Source organism: Brienomyrus brachyistius, chromosome 16 (genome assembly GCF_023856365.1).
Source record: "Brienomyrus brachyistius isolate T26 chromosome 16, BBRACH_0.4, whole genome shotgun sequence".
NCBI classification, from domain to species: domain Eukaryota; kingdom Metazoa; phylum Chordata; class Actinopteri; order Osteoglossiformes; family Mormyridae; genus Brienomyrus; species Brienomyrus brachyistius.
In genome coordinates, this window is record NC_064548.1 from 1,430,840 (window position 1) to 1,456,489 (window position 25,650).

Consider the following 25,650-nt stretch of genomic DNA (forward strand, 5'->3'; position numbering starts at 1 on the left):
TACACAGAGAAGGAGCTTCACACAGCACTGCTACTTTCTATCAGTCTGCTTAGTACAAAGTGCTTTGGGACCAGATATGGGAAACCCAGCCTGCCTGCAATTTGGTGGCAGCCCTAAGGCTGTGTGACTCACTCCGTCTTACAGCAGAGAGTTTGTCCAAGTAAGAAGTTCATTTGGAATCATTCATGGGTTTATTCACTTCTGACACATTTACTAAGTTCCCCTTGGATAATTCTCCTATGGGGGGGGGGGGTTATTCATCTATTCATCTTTTAGTTCAGGGATGACCAATCTTAACCAGAAAAGGCTGCTGTGTATGCAGGTTTTCACTGCAACTCCCTAATTAGATTACTAATTGGAGGACTGATTGGCTGAAAGGTCCTCACACCTGGATTTGAACAGCTGACCTAAATGTTATCCCAAAAACCTGCATACACACTGGCCCATTTGTGGATAAGACTGGCCACACCTGCTCTAGTGGCTTATCCTGTTGAGGGGACAGCAGTTAGAGCATCCAGTCCATTTTTGGCACATTCATAGACACGTTTAATGCAATTTATTTATATGTCATATATTAATTTTAACTCCGGTTTCCCCCCACAGTCCAAAAACATGCCGAGGCTAATTGGAGTTGCTAAACTGCCCGTAGGAGTGCATGTGTGTGTGAATGGTGTGTGAATGTGCCCTGTGATGGGCTGGCCCCCCATCCTGGGTTTTTCCCTGCCTCGTGCCCTTTGCTTCCAGGATAGGCTCCGGACCCCCCACGACTCAGAAGGATAAGTGGTTTGGAAAATGGACGGTGTCATACCCGGCTCATACAATCCTCGTATGTGCCACGCCCCCTGATTATCCACGTGTGCTTCCCTCATTGTACCCAACTGTGTCTGATTATGTTTGCCCAGTCTTGTGTATTTCAGTCCGTGTCTTGCGTTGGTTCCTGGTCCGTCATTGATGTTAGTCTACGTCTGATGTTTCCGAGTCCCCGTACCCAAATAAATCCCCGTTTGTCCCGTATTCCGCCTTCCTGCCTGATCCTTCCTGCCCGTTCGCCTTATCCGTCCACCGCAAACTCTGACAGTCGGATGGATGGATATTAATTTTATTAGCCATGGTTTTTTCAGCTGTGCGTCATTCTTCATTTGGAGTGGGAAACCATGTCACAGAGGTTGCAGGGCTTAAAACATGCTTAAAATATTAGGTACAGCTCCAATGTGTATGTTGATGAAGCAATAAAAAAGGCCAATAGGATGTTAGGTTACATCTCAAGGTGTGTTGGGGAAAGCACCCGGCGTTTCCACCCCAACTCCACATTTATGAGACACACACAGGTTACAGTTTTACTTGCAAGGGTACCCACACTCTCTGCAATGCAAACTACAGCAGAATGTGTTACAAAGGGTGGTTCCCCTTGGCTTCTTTATTTATAGTCAATGGGGGGCGCAAGAGAGGGAAGTGAGATTCTTATCTAAGTAGGCAGCTGTTAACCACTTACTTAGAGTACAATAGCTAAGAGTATGTGGCTAGAAGATAAGAAATAACGTATACATATATATTTACACTCATTGCTGATCATACAGAAATGATTAACAACTGTTTCTTCAACCTAACAAGGTGTGTGGAGTTTAAGTCAAGGGAGGTGATGCTACGATTATACATATGATTATAAGATCCCACCTAGAATATTGTGTGCAAGTTTGGTCACCATACCTTAAAAAGGACATTGCTGCCTTGGAAAAGGTGCAACATAGGGCTACAAGAATGATTCCTGGTCTTAGAGGAATGTCTTATGAGGAGAGGTTAGCTGAGCTGAATCTGTTCAACTTTGCGCAAAGGAGATTAATGGGGGACATGATCCAGGTATATGAGATTCTATCAGGTCTGGATGCTGTTCAGCCGAATGGCTATTTCAATATTACTTTAAATACTAGAACTTGTGGCCATAGGTGGAAATTAGCAGAACATTTTAAACTGAATTTGAGAAAACACTTTACACAGTGTGTAGTTAGAGTATGGAATAGTCTTCCTGTTCAAGTAGTGCAGGCTAAAACTCTGGGTTCCTCTAAATCAGAGCTAGATTAGATTTTAACAACTCTGAGCTATTAGTTTAGCTCTCCCTAAACAAGCTTGATGGGCCGAATGGCCTCCTCTTGTTTGTAAATTTTTTATCTTCTTAGGTGGCTTCTTTGCTGACCTTCTTGACTCAGGCCATCCTCCAAAAGTCATCGCCTCATTGTGCGTGCAGATGCACTTACACCTGCCTGCTGCCGTTCCTGAGACAGCTTTACACTGGTGGTGCTCTGATCCCACAGCGGAATCAATTTTAGGAGACAGTCCTGGTATTTAAGAACATAAGAACTATACAAACGAGAGGAGGCCATTCGGCCCATCAAGCTCGCTTGGGGAGAACTAAACTAATAGCTCAGAGTCGTTAAAATCTTATCTAGCTCTGATTTAAAGGAACCCAAGGATTCAGCTTGCACTACATTATCAGGAAGGGTATTCCATACTCTGACTACACGCTGTGTAAAGAAGTGCTTCCTTATATCCAGCTTGAAGTGTTCTCCCGCTAATTTCCACCTATGGCCACGAGTTCGTGTATTTAAACTAATGCTGAAGTAACTATTTGCTTGAACAGCATCCAAACCTGTTAGAATCTTATATACCTGGATCATGTCCCCCCTCAGTCTCCTTTGCTTGAGACTGAACAGATTTAGCTCAAGTAACCGTTCCTCGTATGACATTCCTCTAAGACCAGGAATCATTTTTGTGGCCCTACGCTGCACCTTTTCTAAGGCCACAATGTCCTTTTTAAGATATGGTGACCAAACCTGCACACAATATTCTAGGTGAGGTCTCACCAAGGAATTGTATAATCTTAGCATTACCTCCCTTGACTTAAACTCCACACACCTGGAGATATACCCCAACATCCTATTGGCCTTTTTTATTGCTTCCCCACACTGGCGAGAATGGGACATGGAAGCATCAACATACACACCAAGGTCTTTCTCATGATCAGCTACCTTTATTTCAGTGACACCCAAGAAATACCTGTACTTTATATTTCTGCTCCCTAGATGGAGTACCTTACATTTATCGATGTTAAATTTCATCTGCCAGGTATCGGCCCAGTCACTAATTAAATCAAGATCCCGCTGTAGCTGCTGAGCCACTAATTCAGTATCTGCTACACCACCCACCTTGGTGTCATCTGCAAATTTCACCAGTTTACTGTATATATTGGTATCCATATCATTTATGTAAATTAGGAACAATAGTGGTCCTAAAATCGAACCCTGCGGTACCCCACTATGAACGCAAGCCCACTTTGACATTGTGCCTCTTATAACTACTCGCTGTTTCCTATCTGTTAACCAGTTATCAATCCAGGTCGCTACGGTACCTAAAATACCTGTCGCTTTGAGTTTAAGTAGGAGCCTCTTGTGGGGGACAACATCAAAAGCCTTTTGGAAATCTAAGTAGATGACATCATAGGCCTTCTTATCATCAACTTCCTGAGTAGCTTCCTCAAAAAACTCCAACAGATTTGTTAAACAGGATCTACCTCTCCTAAATCCATGCTGGCTATCCCGCAAAATGTTATTAGAGTCCAGGTAATCTACCATTTTCTCTTTGATTATAGCCTCCATAACTTTACCAGTTATACAAGTTAGACTGATTGGCCTATAGTTAGACAAATTACTTCTATCCCCTTTTTTAAAAATAGGCGTTATGAAGGCGTGCTTCCAATCAGAAGGTACCACACCTTCAGATAAGGATTTTTTTTTCAGATAAGGATTTGCTAGACTTTCTTAGGCACCCTGAAGCCTGTCCTTGAGCAAGACCCTTAACCCCCAGCTCCCTGGGCAGCGCTACGGGTTGCAGCCCTTCGCGGTCAACTTACTCCACAAAGAGCAAGTTGAGGGAGGCGTAAAGATAATTTCCCTACAGGGGATCAATAAAGTATCAATTATTATTATTATTATTATTATTATTATTATTATTATTATTATTAACAACTTAAAGTTCTTGATGATCCGATAAATGGTTGATTTAGGTGCAATCTTAAAAGCAGCAATACATAAAATAAAATATATATTTATTTTTCTGTAAAATAAAGTTCTGTCTCTTGTGCTATATGGTGCGTCACTAGTGTTGCAGTTATGATACGGTTCAGTAATGACATAGTTTAAATTTTACTTCAAAATATATTAAAATATATTTGGAATTAAGCTCTTAAATTTGAAATTTATAATAAAACATGTAACACACATATTAAGGCGGGTTACCTTTGGGATTAATGAAAGTGATCTTTAAAATGTATCCACTTCAATTCCCACTCCAAATGGAGTGTGACCCACGTCTGTATAGCATTACACCAATGAGTTGCGAAAGAGCGTCTCTCGGTCCATGATACAATCTGTACTTCGTGTTTTATTGATAATTCACAAAATTATTACTTCCGTAAATAATTCTACGTACTAGTTAATGTACGACTGATCATGCAAGAATGTACTGAAGCGACCTTATTAGGATGAAGAACAATGCACGTTCGGTTCAAAGTAATATTTACATTAACACTACACTCCAGTGGCAACATTCTTGGGTTACACATGGAATTTAGCCTGTAGCTCAACAAAATACAAATTAAAGTAGTTTCTTTACAAGGCACTTTTACCACTGATTTTTGGATAAAAATGACGTATATTCACAGTGATTTGCACACCATACACATTTTACTCTTAATAATAATAGTTAGAAACATACCACAGATCTGTTTATTCGGCAAAGCAAGCGTTAAATGTCAATCTGTATTCTGATTGGATTACATGAGATTCCGATAAGCCAATCCAAAAACAGAACGGCGAGAAGAACCCGCCCGATACACTTGTCGTAACATCCGCGTTAATATGTTACGCGCCAAATTTGTACTGTATCAGTGTACAGTATACAGACATCAACACGAGTGGGTTCTGGAGATCTGAAAATGTCTGAACAAGAAGGATATTCCCCGAGTTTCAAGAGGCCCGCTGACATTCTGCGGATTTGCAGGAAGAGAACTCGCAGCGAGGGAGTCGGTGCAGCCGGTCGAGTGGCTGGGAGTAGTCCCGGCGTGTCAGTACCAGGAGTCAGGCCGTTTTCGCCCGGACCGCTCTTTGGCTCGCCAAGCCAAAGTGGCGGAGTTAAGCGCAGGAATCCGTTCGCCAACATCGAGAACACGCACAGTAAGCCGAAGAGGCGGGGCGCAATGAGTGTGCGTGGGGATGCGGACCACACGGAGCGGAAGCCGGTCTGTGAGGCCGGGGAAGATGGTCCCTCTGCGCCCGTGCCGCTTGGAGAGCCTCTTACACAGGCTGAAAGAGCTGATCAAAAGGTTGGCAAACGGTGCTTATCCATAACCGATTCAACGAAAGTATTTAGTTCTATCAATATTTAGTCAGTAGGCCGGGTTATGATTTCACAATATTTTTAATCAATAGAATTATTTGAAATCATAGCACGACTTACTTAGTAATAATCTGTAATACGATGTAGTGACTGACTGGTTGTCGCACTTATTACCCCATATCTTGTTGCCGTTCACAATTACTTTAGCTTTCTGCCGCCCAGAAGCCGCTTTCTCTCAAACATGGTGACTCCGTGTTTGATGATTTGTTTTCGGACGAAGGGAGACCGTCCGCAGCCTACCCGGTACTTATAAATCCACAAACATGAGCTCTTTTAATTTTCCTGGGTGTTTTTGTATTGTAATAAACCGGAGCGCTGTTTCTCTGTATCCCCAGAGCGATAACGCGCCCGCAGGCAATGAAGCTACTCCTCCAGGGGACTATCCGGCAGACTGGAGCCTAAAGACGCGGCTGCTTATCATGTCGCCCTTCACCTTCTCCTGGGCCGAACACTTGAAGGCGCAGGAAGAAGCACAGGGGCTCACACACAGTTGCCGGGCTATACACTGCAGCCTGCCTGCACCAATCCAGGTATGAAATATGCAATATCCCTGCATATACAGGCCCAGTTAATTTTAAACATGCATATGCAAAGTAATCTATATGTGCACATACAGGTATCATATTGTTTTCTAATACACAGACTGGTAAGTGCTTTACTGAAGGATTGTTATCTATATGGATGAATCATAATATTGCCTCAGTAACTGTGCATTTGTTGTCCTGGATACAGGAGCCTCGCACCAGTGTTGAGCTGCGCTGTGCCTTCCAGCAGTGCCTGGTTTACTGGCAGCACCCTTCCTTGTCCTGGCTGCCACTGTTCCCTCGCATTGGTGCTGAGAAGAAGCTCTCTGGGAAGAGCATGCCCTGGTTGCAGGATGAGGCTCTGCAACAGAGCCTGATGAATGACTGGTAAGGCCAGTTCCAGTCCTGTGTTGTCCATCCATCCATCCATCCATCCATCCATTTTCCAAACCGCTTATCCTACTGGGTCGTGGGGGGTCTGGAGCCTATCCCGGAAGCAATGGGCATGAGGCAGGGAACAACCCAGGATGGGGGGCCAGCCCATCGCACGGCAGACTCACACACCATTCACTCACACATGCACACCTACTGGCAATTAAGCAATTCCTGTGTTGTCCAGTATGACAAAAATGGGCCCTGATTTAACAGTTCAGATCTTCACCTTATTTACATTTATTAAGCAGCCACTTTTATCCAAAGCGACATACAGTTCAGAAAGCAGGTTCAGCCAGTCCCTGGAGCATTTTGGGATTAAGGGCCTTGGTTAGGGACTTAACAGTGAAATCAGTCTGCTGAGCACAGGATTTGAACAGGTAACCTTCTGATCACTGAGGCACACTGCCAGGTTATGCAGCTGAGGTCCTTGAAAGCAGGCGAGCCATTAGGTACAGGGAGCTTTCACTGCACCTCAGGTGTCTCATGGGGCAGCAGCTTATTTCTCTTTGTGAGTTTGTCTTTTTGGCATCCTGCTTGTGGCCCAGGTCGCAGAGCGTCACCTCCCTGTACAGCCTGGTGCGGACACGCCTCTGCCCCTTCTTCTACCTCTGCACTTACCAGTTTACCGTGCTGTTCCGTGCTGCCGGCATGAGTGGCACTGATGGCATCACGGCTGTGCTGTCGCCCTCCACACTGGGGCTACGGGAGGCCATGCGGGCTGAGGGTGAGCATGCCACTGTGGCTTCTCCTCCATCCGTATCCCACTGTGTGGCATACACACATACGCACTGTGACGTTTGCACCTGATTGCAGGAATTGAGTTCACACTTCCCCTGTTGGAGGAAAAGAAGAAAACGGAAGATCACGGTAAATGTGAACAAACAGAAGAACCATATACAGAGTAAGTGTCACCCTGTGTGGGTCTTTAATCTGTAAATCGCCGATTAACAATTTACTCAGTAGCAGCACAATTGATAAGGTGCTCAGTAGTAAGTCTAAACTTCAGTGAAGAAATGTCCTGTTAGGATTAGCTGATAATCCTGTACATTTTCTCATACTCTGAAGAAAGTGATCTGTTCGTTCTTTTTATGCGATTATCAGGAGAAAGACTGTTTGATACAACATGAAGATCTAACTATAATGGGAGGGAAATGCATGATCTGTTTATTCGCCATTGTAAATACCTGATGTTTATCTGATGAGTTGTTTGTCCTCTAGCTGATTTTGTGCGTGAGTAATAAGGAACCTAGTTCCCCATTCTGAGTCCCTGGATGATCTTGACCAGGAACTTTTGTAGTTTCAGGCCATTTTCGTGTGTCACTTTCCTAACGCGCAACATGAACTGTAAACTTAATGTCTGGGAGAAGCATAAAGCTCAAAGGTTAAACTTTACACATAATTTTATATGAAACGACACCCCAAATCAGTGTAGGATAAACAAGTCATTTTGTTACTTGATAGTTATCCTGTGCTATGATGGTTAAAATCAGGACACAACATTTTATTTATAAGGCCTGCCATGTGTTTATAATTCATTATTAAATCTGGTCAGCAGATAAAGCTATAGTTTTCCACAGATTAAAAAAAAACAATGTAATATTATTCCTCTAAGTGCAGGAAAGTTTCACCAACGGCACCGGTAATAGACAGAAATATCAGTCACCTGTCGAATTTTCACATGCAGAAATATGGAGACGCATGCAAAAAAGTTAATCATTAATCATTTAATGTAACTGAGATACTAAAATAATTCCATCTGCTCAATATTTACTCCATTGCTTCCATATCTTTTCCCCTTACATCGGCATGACTTCCAAGTTAGCGCTGGTGCTTGGGGTCAACCAGTCAGCAAAGTTTATGGCTACAATCTTCACTCAGTACTTGCATAAGAACATAAATAATTTACATACGAGAGGAGGCTATTTGGCCCATCAAGCTCATTTGGGGAGAACTTAACTAAAAGAGTTTTTAAAATCTTACCTAGCTCAGATTTAAAGGAACCCAGGGTTTTAGTTTGCGCTACACTAGCAGGAAAACTATTCCATACAGCTACACGCTGTGTAAAGAAGTGCTTCCTCAAATTCATTTTAAAATGTTCTCCCACTAATATTCACTTATGGCCATGAGTTCTAGTATTTAAGGTAATATTGAAATAGCCATTTGGCTGAACAGCATCCAGATCTGTTAGAATCTTATATACCTGGATCATGTCTCCTTTGCTCAAGGCTAAACAGATTCAGCTCAGCTCAGCTAACCTCTCCTCATAAGACATTCCTCTAAGACCAGGAATCATTCTTGTCGCCCTTTGTTGCACCCTTTTCAAGGCAGCGAAAAGTACCTACTCAGTAGCTGGAACTAAAAACATTCAGGAACTACCCCCAGTAAACTAAAATTGTTCTGCGTTCTTGCAGTGGGAACACAAGAGAAGTTCATGACAAAAGTTCTGATTCCTGTGGTGGGAAAGCGCCTGTGTAGTTAAGGAGGGACGTTACTGGGCCACTGGGCAGAGTACTTAACTTGTGGGTTTGCCGTTTGAACTGTTTGGCTTATCATTCCATTGCTGTTGCAGAGTTAAGGAGCAGAGTGAAGCAGAGGATGATAAGGATGATGATGATGATGATGCCAGTTTTTCCTGGCTAAAGGAAATGGGTGTACAAGACCAGATAAACAAACCTGATTCTGTCTCCATTAAGCTGTATCCTTTGTGTTAAGTGCATTAAGTGTCCATGGGGTGTTCTGTTTTTATAGTGGTGACAAATTTTTGTGCAAAATCAAAGGTTCTCCATGCTGTGCTTTTGGTCACAGGACTACAACTACACCCACTACAAAATTAACTGAATTTAAGTTAGTTTTATTTTGACATCAACATCAATTCCGGCTTTTCAGCACCATACATTATTTTCATCCACAATTCAAAAAGCATTAGTATACCTTCAAATATGAATTAGATGCATATTGTGATGCCCAAAAGTTAGTAATCTGTATAAATTTGCCAGATCCTTATGCTTCATAAATTCGTCCAACGAGCATGAATGTACATATTGGCACTGTCAGTCAATGTAGAATAAGCCAAGATTTTAGCCTAAACATTTTCACAAAAACTTATTCAATGGAGATCCTAATGTAGCAAGCAGACAATTTTATGGCTAATAATGATGAGTATATTTAGTAGCTACAAGGTCAAAAGATTCAAAATAAAAACCTTCATTCTAATACTAATTTAAGAAACATGAATAGACAGCACTTAGGATGGTTTTCCCTACTCTGGCAGGCCACCATCCAGAGTAGTGCCTGAGTGACTCGGTGAAAACCAAGATCCAGGCCTTTAATGACTTCTTAGGCACAGCCATCAGTGGTGTGTCTGTCTGCGGGGAGAATGTCTGAGGGGAGAAATTTAACCTACCTCGGCATTTATGTCTCTGTTGACCCTTCCTATGAAGTCAGCAGATAGATTGGGAGAGCATAGGGGGTTATGAGGTAGCTGGAAACGGGTGTGTGGAGATCCTGATATCTTTGCAAGAGGACACAGGTCCAAATCTTCAGAGTCCTGGTGCTCCCTGTCTAGCTGTATGGCTGTGAGACATGGACACTTTACTGTGAGCTGAAGGCTAGAGTCCATCAGCACATGCTCCGTGACCTGACCTGTTTCCTCTTCAGGTGCTGGTGCATAGCGCTTGTGCTGCTGTAGTATGCCATCGCACTTTGCAGTGTAAAAGCAACCATTTGTGATAATTTTTGAGCTACTCTCATAATTACAGTGATATTTAAGGAAAATATTTGTTATAATGAACTGAAGCATTTTAGAAATCAAAGTTAATTTTATTACAATAATTTTAAAAAGATGCATTGACTTGAAATATTGATGTCATCGCCTACGTCGACTAATGTAGGTAGTGGTAGCTTAATGGTTAGGGAAGTGCACTTGTACTTAAAAGATGGCAGGTTTGAATCCCCTACCAGCAAGGCAACACCTCCAAGCACTGCTCCCCGGGTGCCCCCTTGTCTGCCCCCTGCTATGTCAGATTGTCACGTATGGGTTAAATGCAGAGAACACATTTTGTTGTCGTCCACTGTGTGCTGTGGTGTGTCAACAATGACAACAATTCACAAATTCATGGTAACCCTGGTGTTTTCATGCATCCTAAAAAGATTCTTAGCTAACATAGTCAGTACCCTTGGATGCAAATCTGTTTGGCCAAACAAACCAGTGTTTAAAGTCTAGTAATGTGATGTGCAGCTTTTTCCTTGAGCCCCGATCTTAGCCGTAAGGAGCACAGGGAGGTGCAGCTGGACCGCAGGCCCCAGTCGATGGTTCTGGTGAAGGGTACCGACACCTTCACGCTCCTCAATTTCTTCATCAACTACAAAGGCTTGGTGGCAGCTTCAGGAGTACAGGCAGGCCTGCCCCCTACACTGCTTGCCCCTGTGGCATTTCGGGGTGCTACACTGCAGACACTTAAGGTGATGGACCTTTGACCCCTTCTATCCTGAAGAATGAGTTGTAATGTGACTCCTGTCAAAGCTGCTCCACGTTAGGCGGCCAGTTCTGAAGTGGCTGCCTCCTATCACAGGCTCGCAGTGTGACCGTGAAGACCCAGGTGCAAAATGGATACCAGGATACGTTCAGCTTGGAAGTCAGCGGCCCTGTGATGCCTCACACTCTCCATGGCCTGAGTCAGCTGCTGCGCATTGCTCAGAGGGGTCGCTTCTCTGTGGGGCTGTACACCCACGAGCCCACCGCTGTGCTTAACACCTCACTTGGTTCCCCCAGGATGGACACACAACAGGTGAAAGTCCAGAGAATGAGCCATAAAGTACTAGCTATTTTACAGTTAGGTGAAACACCTTAAAAATGCTGACTAGTCGTCTTAGATTTAAAGTTAAAAATAAATCCAGTAACTCCAGATGTACCTGTGAAAGCCATTGCATGTATTACCAGTACGCTTAAGCCAGCCAATATTTGTTGTTTGAAATGGACATAAATGATTATGGAACAGGTACCAAACCTTTGTTAACCTTGCAGTTTCAAAAGAGCCTGAATTTTTTTCATGCGAGGCCTTACATGAATGTTCTTTTCTCTTCAGGAGAAGCTTGCTCAGGAGTTGGAAGCATGCGGCCTGGCCCTTAGCACGGTGCAGCAGTTAACGGAGCCAGCTCGCTTGGGCAGGTCTGTGCTCAGGCATCTCGACATGGATGACTACTCCTACTCGTGGATGACCTGATGAAGTCCCACATGGCCTGCTCCTTTCCCTATGGGCTTGATCCTCTAAGGTCCCAGCACTGAATCACCTTCATTGGTCCTAGTTTCTAACACTCTGCACAAGCAAGTGGAGCAGGGCCTGGGCTCCAGCAGTCAGCAGCTCTGGATTCCAACAAGGCCCTCGGGTGCACATAGACCTCCTCCACATGGTGTGTCGCTGTTCTTTATCTGCTGTAGGACCTAGCAGGTACCCGACCTCAACTCTTCTGTAACAGGTTCAGTTGTGAGACACATTTCATAAGGCCAGCAGGAGTGTGGCTGCTTTAGGAATACAGAATAACCTGCCTGATGGAGGATTTCACGTACATGGATTTTGTGATTAAACTGATTTTAAACTAACTGCACTTCTGTAAAACTCTGCTGCTGATGTGGTTGAGGGACACTGTCAGTTGATGGTCTTAGTTTAAAACTACGAAGTGACAAGAGCTGTCCACAATTAAATATTTTGAACTTTTTCTTCACAAATACATGAACGTTCAGCTATGTATTTTTTGTATATTAGGCTTAGACAAACGCAAAAGGATTGGGCAGCAAAGGCATACTAGTTAAGAACATTACTATTAACTTGCTAGGTTACATGTGCTGGTATAGATGTTCTGCTGTTGCTCCCATTGAACACTGAATACTCAAATTTCTGTAATGAAACATTCACCAGAACCATTCACAGAATCTGCGGTAATAATTCAAGATGAGGTTTATTTGGTCAGGAAAACAGCATGCATCCAGCAAATAGCTGTCATCCAAAGTTTTTATAAAAATGGTGGCAACAATGCAGATTCCAGAATGTATTAGTCTTGACCGTTCAGTGAAACCATTAAGAAATTAAAAGCTCCCATCCCCAGCCTTTCGACTAAAGATAAAAACAATCCTCCATTGTGATTTACAAATAGTGTTTCAGCATGACCTGAAATGGCAGACAAGCCACACTCACTGAATGCACAGTAGCTGACATCTCTCTCTCTTCTATGTACATTAGCAAAACCCATCTATGGAAGATGGTTCTGCAGCTAATACAGTGGGTATTGACATAACTGTGTGTCGGAAGAAAAAAATAGTTCAATTAGGAGATGTCATGTCAGCGCTGACCAGCAAAGGGGGTTTTCTTGCATGCAGGGTGGCAGTCAGCTAGTGGAGGTGGCGGCAGTGAAGACGGGGCCAGTGTGCATGGTCTCCCCGGACACCTCACCCATGGCCTGCAGGGCCACGGTGGCGGCCATGGCTTTGGCATGCTTCTTGTTGGGACTGGCTGTCTGGGGCTGGTAATCTGTGCCATTGACCACTACCTGTAGAGTAGGCAGCCATAGTGAGGGAGGCAGGCATCACAGTCATGTGCTTATGTGCAGAGAGAATGTGGAACATGCCTACCTTGAAGAGGAAATTCTTACGATGGTCAGGCCCACTGTGATGGACCATGATAAACTCAGGGGGCGCCCACTTCTTCTTGTTACAGATCTCCATGAGAGCAGACACTGGGTGTTTACCTGACGAGGGTACATGGTTTATTAACCCCTCCCCTACAGCAAACCCATAAACTCAAGTTTTTGCATCAGGACTGACTCACCCAACAGGTCTTTCATCACAACTAAACTGCCAGACTTCTGCATCTTCTCCCCCTCAGCCACCAACCCTGTGCAGCATGAACGTGCACACATGACCACAAGCAGATAGAGTGTGTCACTTCCCTAGGCTGAAAGGCACGGATGGCTGCATGCCTGTCCTGCCCACTCACCTTTGCGGTCTGTCTTGAAGTCGATGACGATGGGCTCCACGGTTCCTTCCCTATATTTGCCTAGTCCTTCACCAACACGCCAGCCCATTTTCCTCATCAGAAACTCTCCCACGCCTCCTGAGACAGGTGCAGCACGTAGGAACTGATCCTGGGGGGAGGGGAGGGTGGGTGGGGAGTTGGGGGGGGGGGGCATACAGGAAGGGAAAGTAAGCTGCTGAGCACTAACACTGCCATGGACAGTATCACGGCAGACACCTGCAAGACAGGGCTTTATGTCACACCATTGGCCAGGGGCTCTGTGCATCCTCTAACGGGAAGTGGAAGAGATACACAGTCCCAGGGCCCCCCGAAGGCCATAGGCCTGCTAGGTTCTCTAGCTGCCACTTGACTTGCAGACTACTTTTCCAGGCAAGGTGGGGCTGCATATCCAGAGAGCAACAGGAAATCCGTAGTGCAGCTGGCAGAGAAGAGGACTGGCAACCCCTGACCTGCAGAGCCAACGGGAGACTCCTCTGAGCTGCAGCCTCTCCCTGTCTCAGCAAACCCACACGTTAAGTACCGTGCTCAACGGCAATGCAGTAAAGTCCCTCCTGAGTTGAGTGTGGCCGGTAGGCCCTGTTGACCACACACACATACTACTGTGCCGAATGACAGCTGTCAGTCATGCAGGCTGGCACCGCGCCAAGCCCCTAAAGCTAAACTAGCAACAAGACGAGCAAAACATTAACATTAATTTATAAAACATGCAAGTAACAGATTAATTTGGAATGTTATTAAAGAAAGAACTAATTTGAGTGAGCATTTGACTTATTTAACCGGAGAAGATACACTATGCAAACAAGCACTCGGTGCAGTCAGGCCATTGCAGAATGTCTTGTACATACACAGATGCACACAGATATAGATAGACATAAGGCTGTGGTTGGCGTACGTACCTTGGCCCCTTATCATCGGCCGTGCATCGCTTGTGAATGACAGGGCCTGACAGTGACCATGGCAACAAGGCAGCTACAAGGACTGACCCTGAAACAAGTTTCCATACAGAGGGGTGAAAGTTCACAGGTCAGACTGTGAACCTCCACCTCTCCCCATAGCCCCACACCCCGGAGCGTCCCCACACCAGCTGGCACCCACCCCTACATTATGACGGACTTCATTCCATGTCATCATTGTACAGGTGGGAAATTTCCTCCCCCCACACCCCAAGGCCACAAATAAATGTAATTACAAAAAAACTGCAGAGTCCCCTTTATTCTATGCAAAAGCTGTCATCTGCATGCCACAGCCAACAGAAGAAGGTGCAGCAGGTGCCGATAGATTAAATCTCATGGGTGTCGTCATCGCAGGGGAGTGTGTAGAGGGGGCACTGGGTGCCAGTTGTCCTGGATGAGGCACCGAGGGGGAGGGGTGTTCGTCACAAGGCGTACTTACTTCCATCTCTCATCCTCCTCTTTCTCATTCTCTCTCTGTTTCTGTACCTCTGTGTTTTAGCAAAGGCCCCTTGCAGATAGGAGAGACCCCATCCTGTAATTGCACCTGCTTTGACAGAACGTCACACAAACACACCCGCATCCCTGTGCGTTCACCACTGGTGATCCCACCCTGCACGCACACTCTCCCAAAGGCCTTTCTGGGGGGGTGGGGTGGGGTGGGGTGGGGGCTAGCTGGTTTTCATGCATTGCTTTCTGTGTGAAACAAAGCATGTGCCTGTTTACTAAAAGGATTACATGACTGAATATGTAAGGAAAATTTAAATGCGCAGCAACAGCGAACAAGCGTACTCATACAGGGAATGATCAATTAATGGCCAAGTTCCTCTAATTGAACACCAGTACTGAGTGGTGCCTGGAACTCACACCATGCATGAGAACCAGCGCAGACTGTGAGCATGTTGAGACGGGTACAGCCGTGTACAGACAGCACAGTGACACACTGAGGGGAGGGGGTTGGGGGTTAGGCTTCACTCTGTGTGTTTGCTTTTTAAGGCATTAAGAGAGTGAAACTTCTCAATGTGTACTTATGTACAAGCCATGCTTGCAGAGCAAGTCAACATGAGGCGTCTTCCTGAACTGGAGCGGACACAAACTGCTATGAAACACAGGTAATGGCTGATCTAAGTTCTAATTTTAAACATTAATCAAAAGGCTAAATTATTAAGAGAAATATTTTGCACCTGTTCAAGCTGATAGGTAACAGCTGTTTATAATAAAAGTACAGTCAGTAGTTTAAAGTGAATATGTGCGACTAGCAAGAGTTGCCTGTACCTGGTGCATCTGGGAGCACACAAGGAATCCCCATCAGGGGCTGTGGGGGGCAGGGTAAAGGGGCTTACCTTCTTAATCCATGCCTGTGGGCCACTGTTGGACAGCTCCTCAGAAGACAGCACTTGGGCACCAGTGGAGCCCGTGAAAAGGCCTGGAATGGAATTTGACTGAGCCCAGGCATCCACCTGTCAAGGTGGGGGGGGGGGGGGGGTACTTAGACATCAAAGTGCAAGTTGCAGAAATGTTGCTTATTACCAGGATCTGATTGTCAGAAAGTTTAATCTGGATCAGAATTATCCTGATTTGGAAATCCAATGTTTTCTTATCTAGGATTAGTGGCCGGTACTACGAAGCGGGGTTACTGGCTTATCTGGGTAACTTGTCGGATTTAATGTACCACAGTTTAAATGGACTTCATATTCGTTCACCTACATTTTGCCTAGACTACCTTAAATCCGACAAATTGGCCCAATAAGCCAGTAACCCTGCTTCATAGTACAGGCCGCAGGTAATCCAATCCCTTTCAAAGCAACAAAAACAAATATAAAAACAAAACATACATTATACACAAATATACTGAATATGTTGAACAGGGTTTAGATAATAAAAAGGCTAAATGTCTAATGGTTAACAATAAGGGATGTAGTCATTAGACACTAGTTTTGACTTATCTCTGAAGATTGCGGCAATATAATTAATGCACAGTGATGAATTGTGTTCGATATTCCAGCTGTCTGGAAGATTATTTTATGTGAACTTTTTTTACTCTAAGCTACCCATTAAGCCATTCAGTACAGTAATGTCTACTTTATTACTGTAGTGGTTCAACAAATCTAAGGCAAAATATTTAACCAATTTTCAAGTTTTATTAGATTTTGTTCTTGAAATCCACCCTGAATCCCCCATTTGCTGAGATCAGGGTAATCCTGATGTATCCCACTCCTATCGAAAAGTGTTGAATAACGCATACTAAAGATTTGGTCAAAATGAAAAAAAAGACTGGACTAGGTGATCAATTTCAGAATCCTTTTGAACAACCGATTTTCAAATTTTTTTCCTATCCAATGCGATAGCTGAAACTGGCCCAGGACCACATTAAGCCCTAACAGTGCAGAAATACTATAGCCCAATAAATTACATGGACACTTAAGCCATCCTCAAAAATGTCAATTTTATGAAGTTCCATAAGGAAACGTGAAACAGCATTGCAGTTGTATCACAGATAAATACCCTAAACACACTTTTCAAGTAAAACAGCAAAAAAAATAATTGTTTAGGTTGAAACAAACATACTGTTTCTCTGCTGCACCACAGAAGTTGGGCTACAACAACCCCCAAAATTATCTGGATACTGTTGTCTACTGTTGCCGTTTCTCATTTGTTTTTGTTGATTCTACCTACAAACACCATTTCCTTAAAGTCGGGATGTTTACTAAAATGCAAAAAAAAAAAAAAAAAAAAAATATGTGATTCGTTTATTCACGTGAACCTTTAACTGAAAAGGGTACAAAGAAAAGATTTTCAATAGTTGAACTGACCAAAGTAATTGAATTTTTTAAATATACACAAAAATTAGACATTGAGGGCTTTATCACACTCAAAATTGGGACAGAGGCATATTTGCCATTGTGTTACATCACCATTACTTTTAATAACACTTTTTAATTGCTTTGGAACTGAGGACACTAATTGCGGTAATTTTGCATTTAAAAATTTTGTCCATTTTTGCATGACGTAAGACTTCGTGCTGCTGAACATTAAGAATTCCGCTGCTCAACAGTCCGTAGTCACCGTTGTGTGATTCTCCGCTTCATGATGCACAATACGTTTTGAACAGGAGACAGACCTGCACTGACAGCAGGCCAGTCAAGAACAGAGAAAATCTAAAAGCTAGTTAAGAAAAAATTAACTGCTTTTCGAACATATTTTTTATATATTATTGCAAGAACGCCTGGATGACAGACAGCTGACACTCACGGCTAAAAAAAAAAAAAAAAAAAAAAAGAATTTTGAAAAAAAGAAAGGTTTGAGTGTTGCACTCATGGTTTGGAGCACAGTACTTGTTAGAACTGACAAGTATTGCAGACTGGGGGACAAAGGCGTGAGCGTCAAGTGCATGGAGCAGGAATGGCAGGAACACCACAAAGACAGAGGCCATGCAAAAGACGTCATGCTGATCATGTATACATGTTTGAAAGATGCAATCTGCATAAGGCATATGTGCACTACAAAGTGCACCCCCCTACCCTAACCAGTTTGATCTGGTTGAGAGGAGGGGGCATGAACTGTGAATGTACCCCTATGAAGGTTATGTTGAGAAGAAAGTCTTTGGAACTTTACCACGAAGGTGGCAGCTGGATGGTTGTTCCCTGAGCTCATTAATAAAGCGAAGTCACATACAAAGACATCAGCCTGAATTGTCATAAATTTCTACGACACAAGCTTCCAGAGGCTCCATCTCCAACCACATAAACTGCCTTTCATTCACTTGCTAATCCAACCTCTTTGTTTTATCATTTTGGGCCATGCTTCTAGGATCAAAGGTTTGTTGTGCAGAACGGTATTTATGTTGTTATAATAGTTAAACTGTAATTAATGAATTCCACTCATATCCTGGAACTAAATCTTCCAGTAACTGAACAATTGTGACTTCTATAATATTGTTTATTGGAAAAAAACAATTAAAGCAAAATTATTAAATAAATTAATTATTAATTTCCCTATATATTAGTGGACAAATTATTTGAGCAAATTTTTCTTACAGTTGTGTAAACAGTTTTTTTGTTAATAATCTTACTTAAAAAAAAAAAGTATGATTATGATTTGAAGTATGTACTTTTTGTATAAAATGTAATAAAATGTATGCCTGTTCACTTTCTTAAATAAAATAATAAATAAAATACTGCAGATAGGTTTGCAAAATTGCTAGCCCGACTGGAGACAGTCAAGATTTCCTGTTGGGCAACCAAAATGTAACAATATCCTACCCAATGGGCTATCAGAAATTAACAAGTAAATTAATTATTAAGAAAAATAAAATTAATTCCTTTATTCAGCTATACTGCTCTTAGCTTGCTATTTGGAGGAAAGATTATCACCACTTGTTGCTGATCATGTTGATGGTTTGTGTGCTAGGAAGTGTATGATTAAAGCTTAATTTATAGCGTTGCAATTTATTGTGCAGCCTTGAGATTAAATGTCTGTTTCTGGGTGGGTACAAAAAATTCGGATGAAAAAATGTGGGGATGAAATATTTCAGTGTGTTCATGAGTAAATGTCATGCTTATTATTCTTCACTCATTATCAATTGGCTATAGTTATTATTTTAGTCATGTAGTAATAATGCTAAGCAGTTGCAGTGCATTGTGCTGTGCCAGTTACTATAAAACTGGTTTGAGTTTAAGTGTCTAAAAGGCAAATTGTTATTGATTTATTTTATCCTTGGATGTGCAGCTGCAGAGATTGAGGAATAGTTTCTTTTTGCTTTCCTGACGATGTCCGTCATACTGACAAATTGCTATGCCATAAGTTTGCTGCTGATGCCCAGTTAATGTTGCCTCATTGTGGCTAGTTTGTGAAACAATAAGAACGGCTTTTATGATATGTTTCAATGTTCAACTTTTTAAATGATTTTTATTGCTTTTTTTTATTTGGGCTAATCAAAATTTCAGGGTAACAAAATCTAAAGAATGTCCACCCAAAGGACTACCAGGGATTTAGAAATTGTATGAGCCCAGCAAATACAACTAGGAACAGTTGTAAACGTAAGGCAATGTGTCTGACATCGACATGTCTGAATAACAAAAAGTACGAGATGCTTATTTGTGCATTGTAAAGGCAAATATGAAGGGGAAAAAAAAACATTGTAATCACAATGACCTAAATCTGGTGTACTGTAGCGATAAACATCCCTATATCCATGAACAATTTTTAGCCCAAACTCAATTTCCAGGCCAAAGCGTCTTAGATGCTGCAGGAAAACAAACTCGCAGAGGCTGTTTCTGCATTGCTCTGATTGCACTCATTCTTGGATGATGATTTCATACGACATCATTTAGCACGCTGGATGCATTTCCAAACTCAGTCTAAAAAAGTCAACAGTTTTGGTCTTAGCTGCTCTCTCCAGTGCTGGTGTCATTTATTGGGGGAATAAAAGTGCTCTCAAACTGCCAATTATGATGGACTGTAATCAGTATTAGCTGTAACCAACTCACAGCCACAATTAGCATATTTTCCATGTTAAACTTTTTAACCGTGTCATTACATATATTAATTTGTTTTACTGTGCTTACTGAAGCGAAAATGATGGACTGAACAGTACATGAGGACCCTACAGCCCAACCCCCTAAACTTAAATAAAGAGACCAAGGAGGTGAACAACAAGTCCATGCTGTCAGCTTGATGATGATAAAAACAGGATGCAAGACTGCAGGAGGCCCCATCTGGCAGGGCTTTTAAATGGATCACGCTGTGAGCAGCCACTGAGTATAATTACGCGTACACACGAACATACGCATGCTGAGGCCGCCTTTGGAGAAACTCACCTGCTCCTGTGCCCGACTCAGCATGCAGATGGCGTTCACATCAAAGGGGTTTTCAGCCAGCCGCTTCTGTGCCGCTGCCCTCTCGCTCACAGCTAGCGTGATGTCCACAGGCTGGAGGAAAGAACACTATCAGGGACAGCACATGCATACACATCTCCCTTCCATATGGAAGAAAGTGTTCAATTTTTTCCATGGCTGTACATTCACCCAAGTTCATCTTTTTAAATCAGCCTCCTCAAATGAAATGGCTACCAAGCCAGCGTACAAATTCTGAGTGAAGAGCAGAGCATCTTCTTTCAACAACTTGAGGGAGTCCCACAGCACTGATGGCCAATGGTCTACTACTAAGAAACCGCTCAGAAATTGTTTAGAATAGCAAGTAGTGGCCAGCACACATGCACCCTGGGCACGACTGAATAGGTGACTGCAACTGCAGGCATTTCTTAGCAAAATCCTTATCTAGGGGTGTGCTTCCCAAATGTTCCTCTTAGCAACTTACAATGGAACTATTCAATTGCAACAGTTACAATGTTAGCAGCTATGCTTTTGGGAAATGTACCCAAGGTCGTTAGAAAAGGCTGCAGCATGGGCCGGTTCCTCCAACAGCATTTTCAAAACAAAAGTTAATTCAGGCTGATATTCAAGGCAACTTGTGACAGAATTGGGAGTCACTGCTCTAAATGTATGGCTTCCCACTAAAAACAGACCTGTGGGATTCACCTGCCGATACACCATGAGTGTTTTGCCATGGAGATCATGAATAAGTGGTTGTCACAATATTACCAAGTTTTAACACTCTGTTCTATAGCCATGGCCAAAAGTTTTGAGAATAACCCAAATATTGATTTTCACTAAGATTGCGCCTTCAGTTTTTATTATGGCAATTTGCAAATACTACAGAATGTTATGAAGAGTGAACAGCTGAATTGCAATTAATTGCAAAGTCCCTATTTGCCATGAAAATGAACTTAATTCCGAAAAACCCATTTCCACTACATTTCAACCCTGCCACAAAAGGACCTGCTGATATCATTTCAGTGAAGGTGAGAGGGTTGTTGAGGACAAGCCTGATAGGCCGTAAGGTGAAGCTTTTCGTTTCATTCCGTTCCCATATATGGGGCACTACATTCTTTTTATTCCAATAAAAGTGTCAATTGGTATAGAATGAAAAAATAAAAGTTCTCCATGTGTAATCCAGCAGTTATTTTTTTACAAGTGTATAAAGTTGGTCCCATCCTCGCGTAATCATTTTTTAAAGGTGAGAGATGCGGCTTCGCGTCACGTGCTTGCCGCTAGACCAATGAGATGGCATAACGTCGGAACGACATGTAAACATGGTCTAAGATGGCAGCGCCCTTGTCGTCACTATCGAGTAGCGAAGAGGATGAAATTATTGTCAGACCTCCACCAAAAGTCAGTAAAAGGGTTTATAAAAAAATGCTATATGCATCTCACGTCCATAAAAAAAGAAGAAACGAAGGATTTTACACGCACACGGTGGGATACATTTAGAAACTGCATCAAACGGTGGCTTGACTTGCAGGGTGAGAGTCAGAAAATAGCAGAAACATACAAACATTGTCTAGAAATCGAGTTTGACTGTGTGCCCGAAGATGCAGGGTTTCACTCCACTTGCTACCGGCGTTTTATTGACAAAAAGCGCTTGGATGCGGCCGAGAAACGAGTTTCACGGTGCCCTGAAGCTGGTGATGATCATAACACAGACCAGTCTGTGTCATCGGGAAATAGTATTTCGTCAACGTATTGCCCAACAAAAAAACTTAGGTCCAGTACCGGACTGCCGATAGCTTGTTCGGGTCCTGAACTTCCTGCTTTGTGCATAATTTGCAAGAAAACGGACAAGTACATCACTGTGGCAGGCAAACGCCAGAAGGACAATCTTTCACAAGCGGAGACGCTGTCGGCAGGTATAAAGCACACGTTTGAACTTAAAGTTATATGTCATATACTGAGAACCATAACTAACTTTCAAATACATCAATATTTACATTACATGTACATTATAATGTTTATAGTGCAGTCAGTTTTTGCATACACATATGCATGAACAGTGAGAACTGTTATGTTTTTTTAAACACATATTTATTACAGGCCAGTTGCTCAAAGCAGCTGAGAAGAAGGAAGACACTAGCATTCTTGTGCATATTAAAGACAAAGACTGTGTGTCTCTGGAAGTACGATATCACAAGTCCTGTTACAGACAGTACACCAGGTTCTTGACAAAGTCTACTAGATTCCATGCTGAATCCTTTTGACTCACACCAAGATGGCATTGTGTCTTGACTCTGGAATAGTTGCAGCTAAAGAAATTATGATGGATTTGATCACAGCTTCAGAAAAGGGGGAAAATGCTGTTCAGGAATTTATGGACCAAAGACTGCTATCACCATCAGTTGACGTATTTGCCCCCATCAAAAAACTAAAACTAAAGACATTCAGTGATCAAGCCAAGACAAATAAGAAATCTGCAGCAGGCAAGGAAGTAATTCTACGTGCAGACAAGAAGCTTTTCTCCAGACTGCTCGTCATAGGTCAAAGAAGAAAGATAGACTTGAGGGAAATTCTCTCCTACTCCTAGGGAACTGTGTCATATGCTTTATCAAGTGCTGATGGTTCTCTTGCAAAAACAAACAAATCAGCTCTCATGGATGTTCTGGAAACCAAAGGTGGAGACTGTTTAGTTGACAGAGTACCAGTAAATGGAGCTATACTTTTTGATGGCATGGCAGTCATTCAAGCCATTCAGTCCATACCAAGTACCTTCGGGGAGCTTGCTGACACTATATTATAGTACTTAGTCAAGCTTGCTCTCAAGCACAACTGTATACGGATAGATTTTGTGATAGACAAGTATCCAGAAATTAGTATTAAAAATGTAGAATGATCACGCAGAGCTGTTGGTGGCACACAACAGGTAAAAATTTATGGACGGGATCAAAAGACACAACACAATGGAAGAAGTTTCTGTCGGATGGGACAAACAAAGAAGCACTGGCAGAATTCCTCTATGTAATGTGGCGAGACGCTGATCTTACCATTTTAGGTAAGGACATACATTTATACATAACACATGGAGACCTGTGTCACTGCATGGCTGTAACAGAGGGTTTACAAACTGTCAGTGCTGTTGAAAATCTGAAATGTGATCATGAGGAATGTGACACCAGGTTGTTTTTTCATGCAAAACATGCTGCACAGGAACATCAAACTGTAGTCATCAAGAGCCCTGATACTGATGTGGCAGTGATTGCATTAAGTCTGCAGCCAGATTTACCATGCAGATTGTATTTTTTCACTAGGGTTGGCAACAAAACGAGGATCATTGACTTATGTAAGGTGTCATCAGCTCTCGGCAACAGTGTATGTTTGGCACTTATTTGGATCCAAACCTTCTCAGGCTGTGACTCTACAAGTGCCTTTTATGGCGAAGGGAAAAAAAAGTCATTTTCTGTTGCTTGTGAGAAAGAGGAATACTTGACTGCATTTAGAAATCTGGGTAGCAGTTTTAATTTGGACCAGTCTACCTTTGAAGTGCTTTGCAAATATGTCTGTCACCTATATAAGAACATAAGAACTATACAAACGAGAGGAGGCCATTCGGCCCATCATGTGCTATATGGCCAATCATGTGCTAAAAGTCTGAACGATGCACGATACAAAGCATTCTGCATGGCATCATCAGCTTTGCCAGAACGATCCATGCCTCCGACAAGTGATGCTTTGTACCAACACTGCAAAAGGCAAACTACCAAGCAGCCATAATGAGACATTCTCTGAAAGGTAAAATGTGTGCCCCTTCACCTGTTGGCAATGGATGGCACCTCGAGGATGGGGAGTTAACAGTGACGTGGATGACTAGAAATCCAGCCCCTGATAGTGTGTTGCAGGTTGTCTACTGCAGTTGCAAGTAAGGCAAATGTGAGACTGGAAGATGTTCCTGTATGTCTGCAAATCTGTCCTGTACAGATTTGTGCCGCTGTCTCAATTGTACAAATGTTTTCCAGGAAACAGAGGAAAGAGCTACATGTGAAGATGGTTCTGATGATAGTGATAAGGATAGTAGTGATGAGTAAAGGTGATCTGTGTCACAGGTTACTTGGATTTGAGCTGTAATGAAGCTGCTGTAAAATGTTTAATATTTGTCGTTATTGAAAAATTAGTGCAGCAGTCCAGCATTTCAAGTCATTTTAGCCAACTTGGACCAAAAACTGTTTTTATCTTTAATTTTGTGTGATTCCTAAGTGCCTACTGAACATTTTAATGAATAAAACATAACAAAAATGTTTAAGTTTCAATTTGTTCTTCAGTTTTATTTGGTGCCAATCGGTGAAGTGCGTTATAAAAAAAAATTGCATTATTTCATGGTCTTCCTTCAAAATTGAGTTGATTAATGCACCAATACTTGTCTCAGATATGTAGCTACATGTATAAATGTGGATTTGACATATATTTTGTTTTGATTAAATGCGTATTAATAAAGTTACAGGCCAAACTAGCAGCATGAGATTTTCGTTTTTTGTAAATTCCTAATTATACACATTTTTGCATCCTGACAAAAAACTGCAGTATTTTTTGTGGAGAACTTTTAACATATAAGCCATAAGACTGTTGTCTATCCAGAAATTCATTAAAAAAGTAGTGCCCAGACGTGGGAACGAAAAGTGATTTCTAGCCACTTTTTCTAGGTTCACCTTATGGCCTATGAAGATTACGGTCATGCTGATTGAGTTAGAATTGCAGACTGGATGCTTTAAAAGGAAGGTGGTGCTTGAAATCATTGTTCTTCCTCTGGTAACCTTGGTTTCGTGCAAGGAAACACTTGCAGTCATCACTGCTTTACCCAAAAAGGGCTTCACACGCAAGGATATTGCTGCTAGCAAGATTTCACGTAAATCAACCATTTATTGGACCATCAAGAACTTCAAGGAGAGAGGTTCAATTGTTGTGAAGAAGGCTTGAAGGTGGGCAAGAAAGTCCAGCAAGCGCCAGAACCACATCCTAAAGCTGATTCAGCTGCAGGATCGGGGCACCACCAGTGCAGAGCTGGCTTAGGAATGGCAGCAGGCAGGTGTGAGTGCGCCTGCACACGCAGTGAGATGAAGACTTCTGGAGGATGGCCTGGTGTCAAGAAGCGCAGCAAAGAACTTCTCTCCAAGAAAAACATCAGGGACAGACTGATATTCTTCAAAAGGTCCAGGGATTGGATTGCTGAGGATTGGGGTAAAGTCATTTTCTCTGATGAATCCCCTTTGCAATTGTTTGGGGCATCCGGTAAAAAGAAGAAGAAGAAAGGGGAGTGCTACCATTAGTCCTGCGTCATACCAACAGCAAAGCATCCTGAGACAATTCATGTGAGGGGTTGCTTCTCAGCCAAGGGAGTGTGTTCACTTACAATACTGATGAATAAAGAATGGTACCAAAACAT

General features: G+C 42.6%; 2 protein-coding genes across 10 annotated transcripts in view; one reads left to right on the forward strand and one right to left on the reverse strand.

Annotated features, from left to right (window-relative positions):
• The first annotated feature begins 4,906 nt into the window (after nt 1-4,906).
• Nucleotides 4,907-12,226, forward strand: LOC125709949 (protein downstream neighbor of son homolog). Of its 2 annotated transcripts, XM_048979036.1 has the most exons (10): nt 4,907-5,374; nt 5,596-5,691; nt 5,784-5,978; nt 6,181-6,359; nt 6,953-7,131; nt 7,221-7,308; nt 8,977-9,102; nt 10,670-10,868; nt 10,979-11,194; nt 11,492-12,226. In XM_048979036.1, exons 1-10 carry the CDS (start codon nt 4,988-4,990, stop codon nt 11,627-11,629), a joined length of 1,803 nt encoding a protein of 600 aa, XP_048834993.1. In that variant the 5' UTR covers nt 4,907-4,987; the 3' UTR covers nt 11,630-12,226. The 2 variants fall into 2 exon arrangements, with proteins under 2 accessions (XP_048834993.1, XP_048834994.1); XM_048979037.1 differs by lacking the exon at nt 5,596-5,691 and having other exon boundaries at nt 4,909-5,374; nt 11,492-12,147.
• A 117-nt stretch (nt 12,227-12,343) lies between these two features.
• LOC125709939 (protein SON-like) overlaps nt 12,344-25,650 on the reverse strand; it is a 41,677-nt gene continuing 28,370 nt past the window's right edge. The window contains exons 9-14 of one of the 8 annotated variants that reach the window (XM_048979013.1): nt 20,205-20,315; nt 15,729-15,845; nt 13,397-13,544; nt 13,229-13,294; nt 13,033-13,148; nt 12,344-12,950 (exon numbers count right to left, since the gene is read on the reverse strand). In XM_048979013.1, the coding sequence (XP_048834970.1) occupies nt 12,789-12,950; nt 13,033-13,148; nt 13,229-13,294; nt 13,397-13,544; nt 15,729-15,845; nt 20,205-20,315 (720 nt within the window). In that variant the 3' untranslated portion in view covers nt 12,344-12,788. The other 7 variants (XR_007382879.1, XR_007382880.1, XM_048979016.1 and 4 more) reach the window with 7 other exon arrangements.

Excerpts from the sequence above, each read along its gene's own strand:
- LOC125709949 (XM_048979036.1), top strand. The coding sequence starts at position 4,988 with ATGTCTGAACAAGAAGGATATTCCCCGAGTTTCAAGAGGCCCGCTGAC. Across the intron at positions 5,692-5,783 it reads GACCGTCCGCAGCCTACCCG|AGCGATAACGCGCCCGCAGG; the intron begins GTACTTATAAAT and ends CTGTATCCCCAG. Across the intron at positions 9,103-10,669 it reads GATTCTGTCTCCATTAAGCT|CCGTAAGGAGCACAGGGAGG; the intron begins GTATCCTTTGTG and ends CCCCGATCTTAG.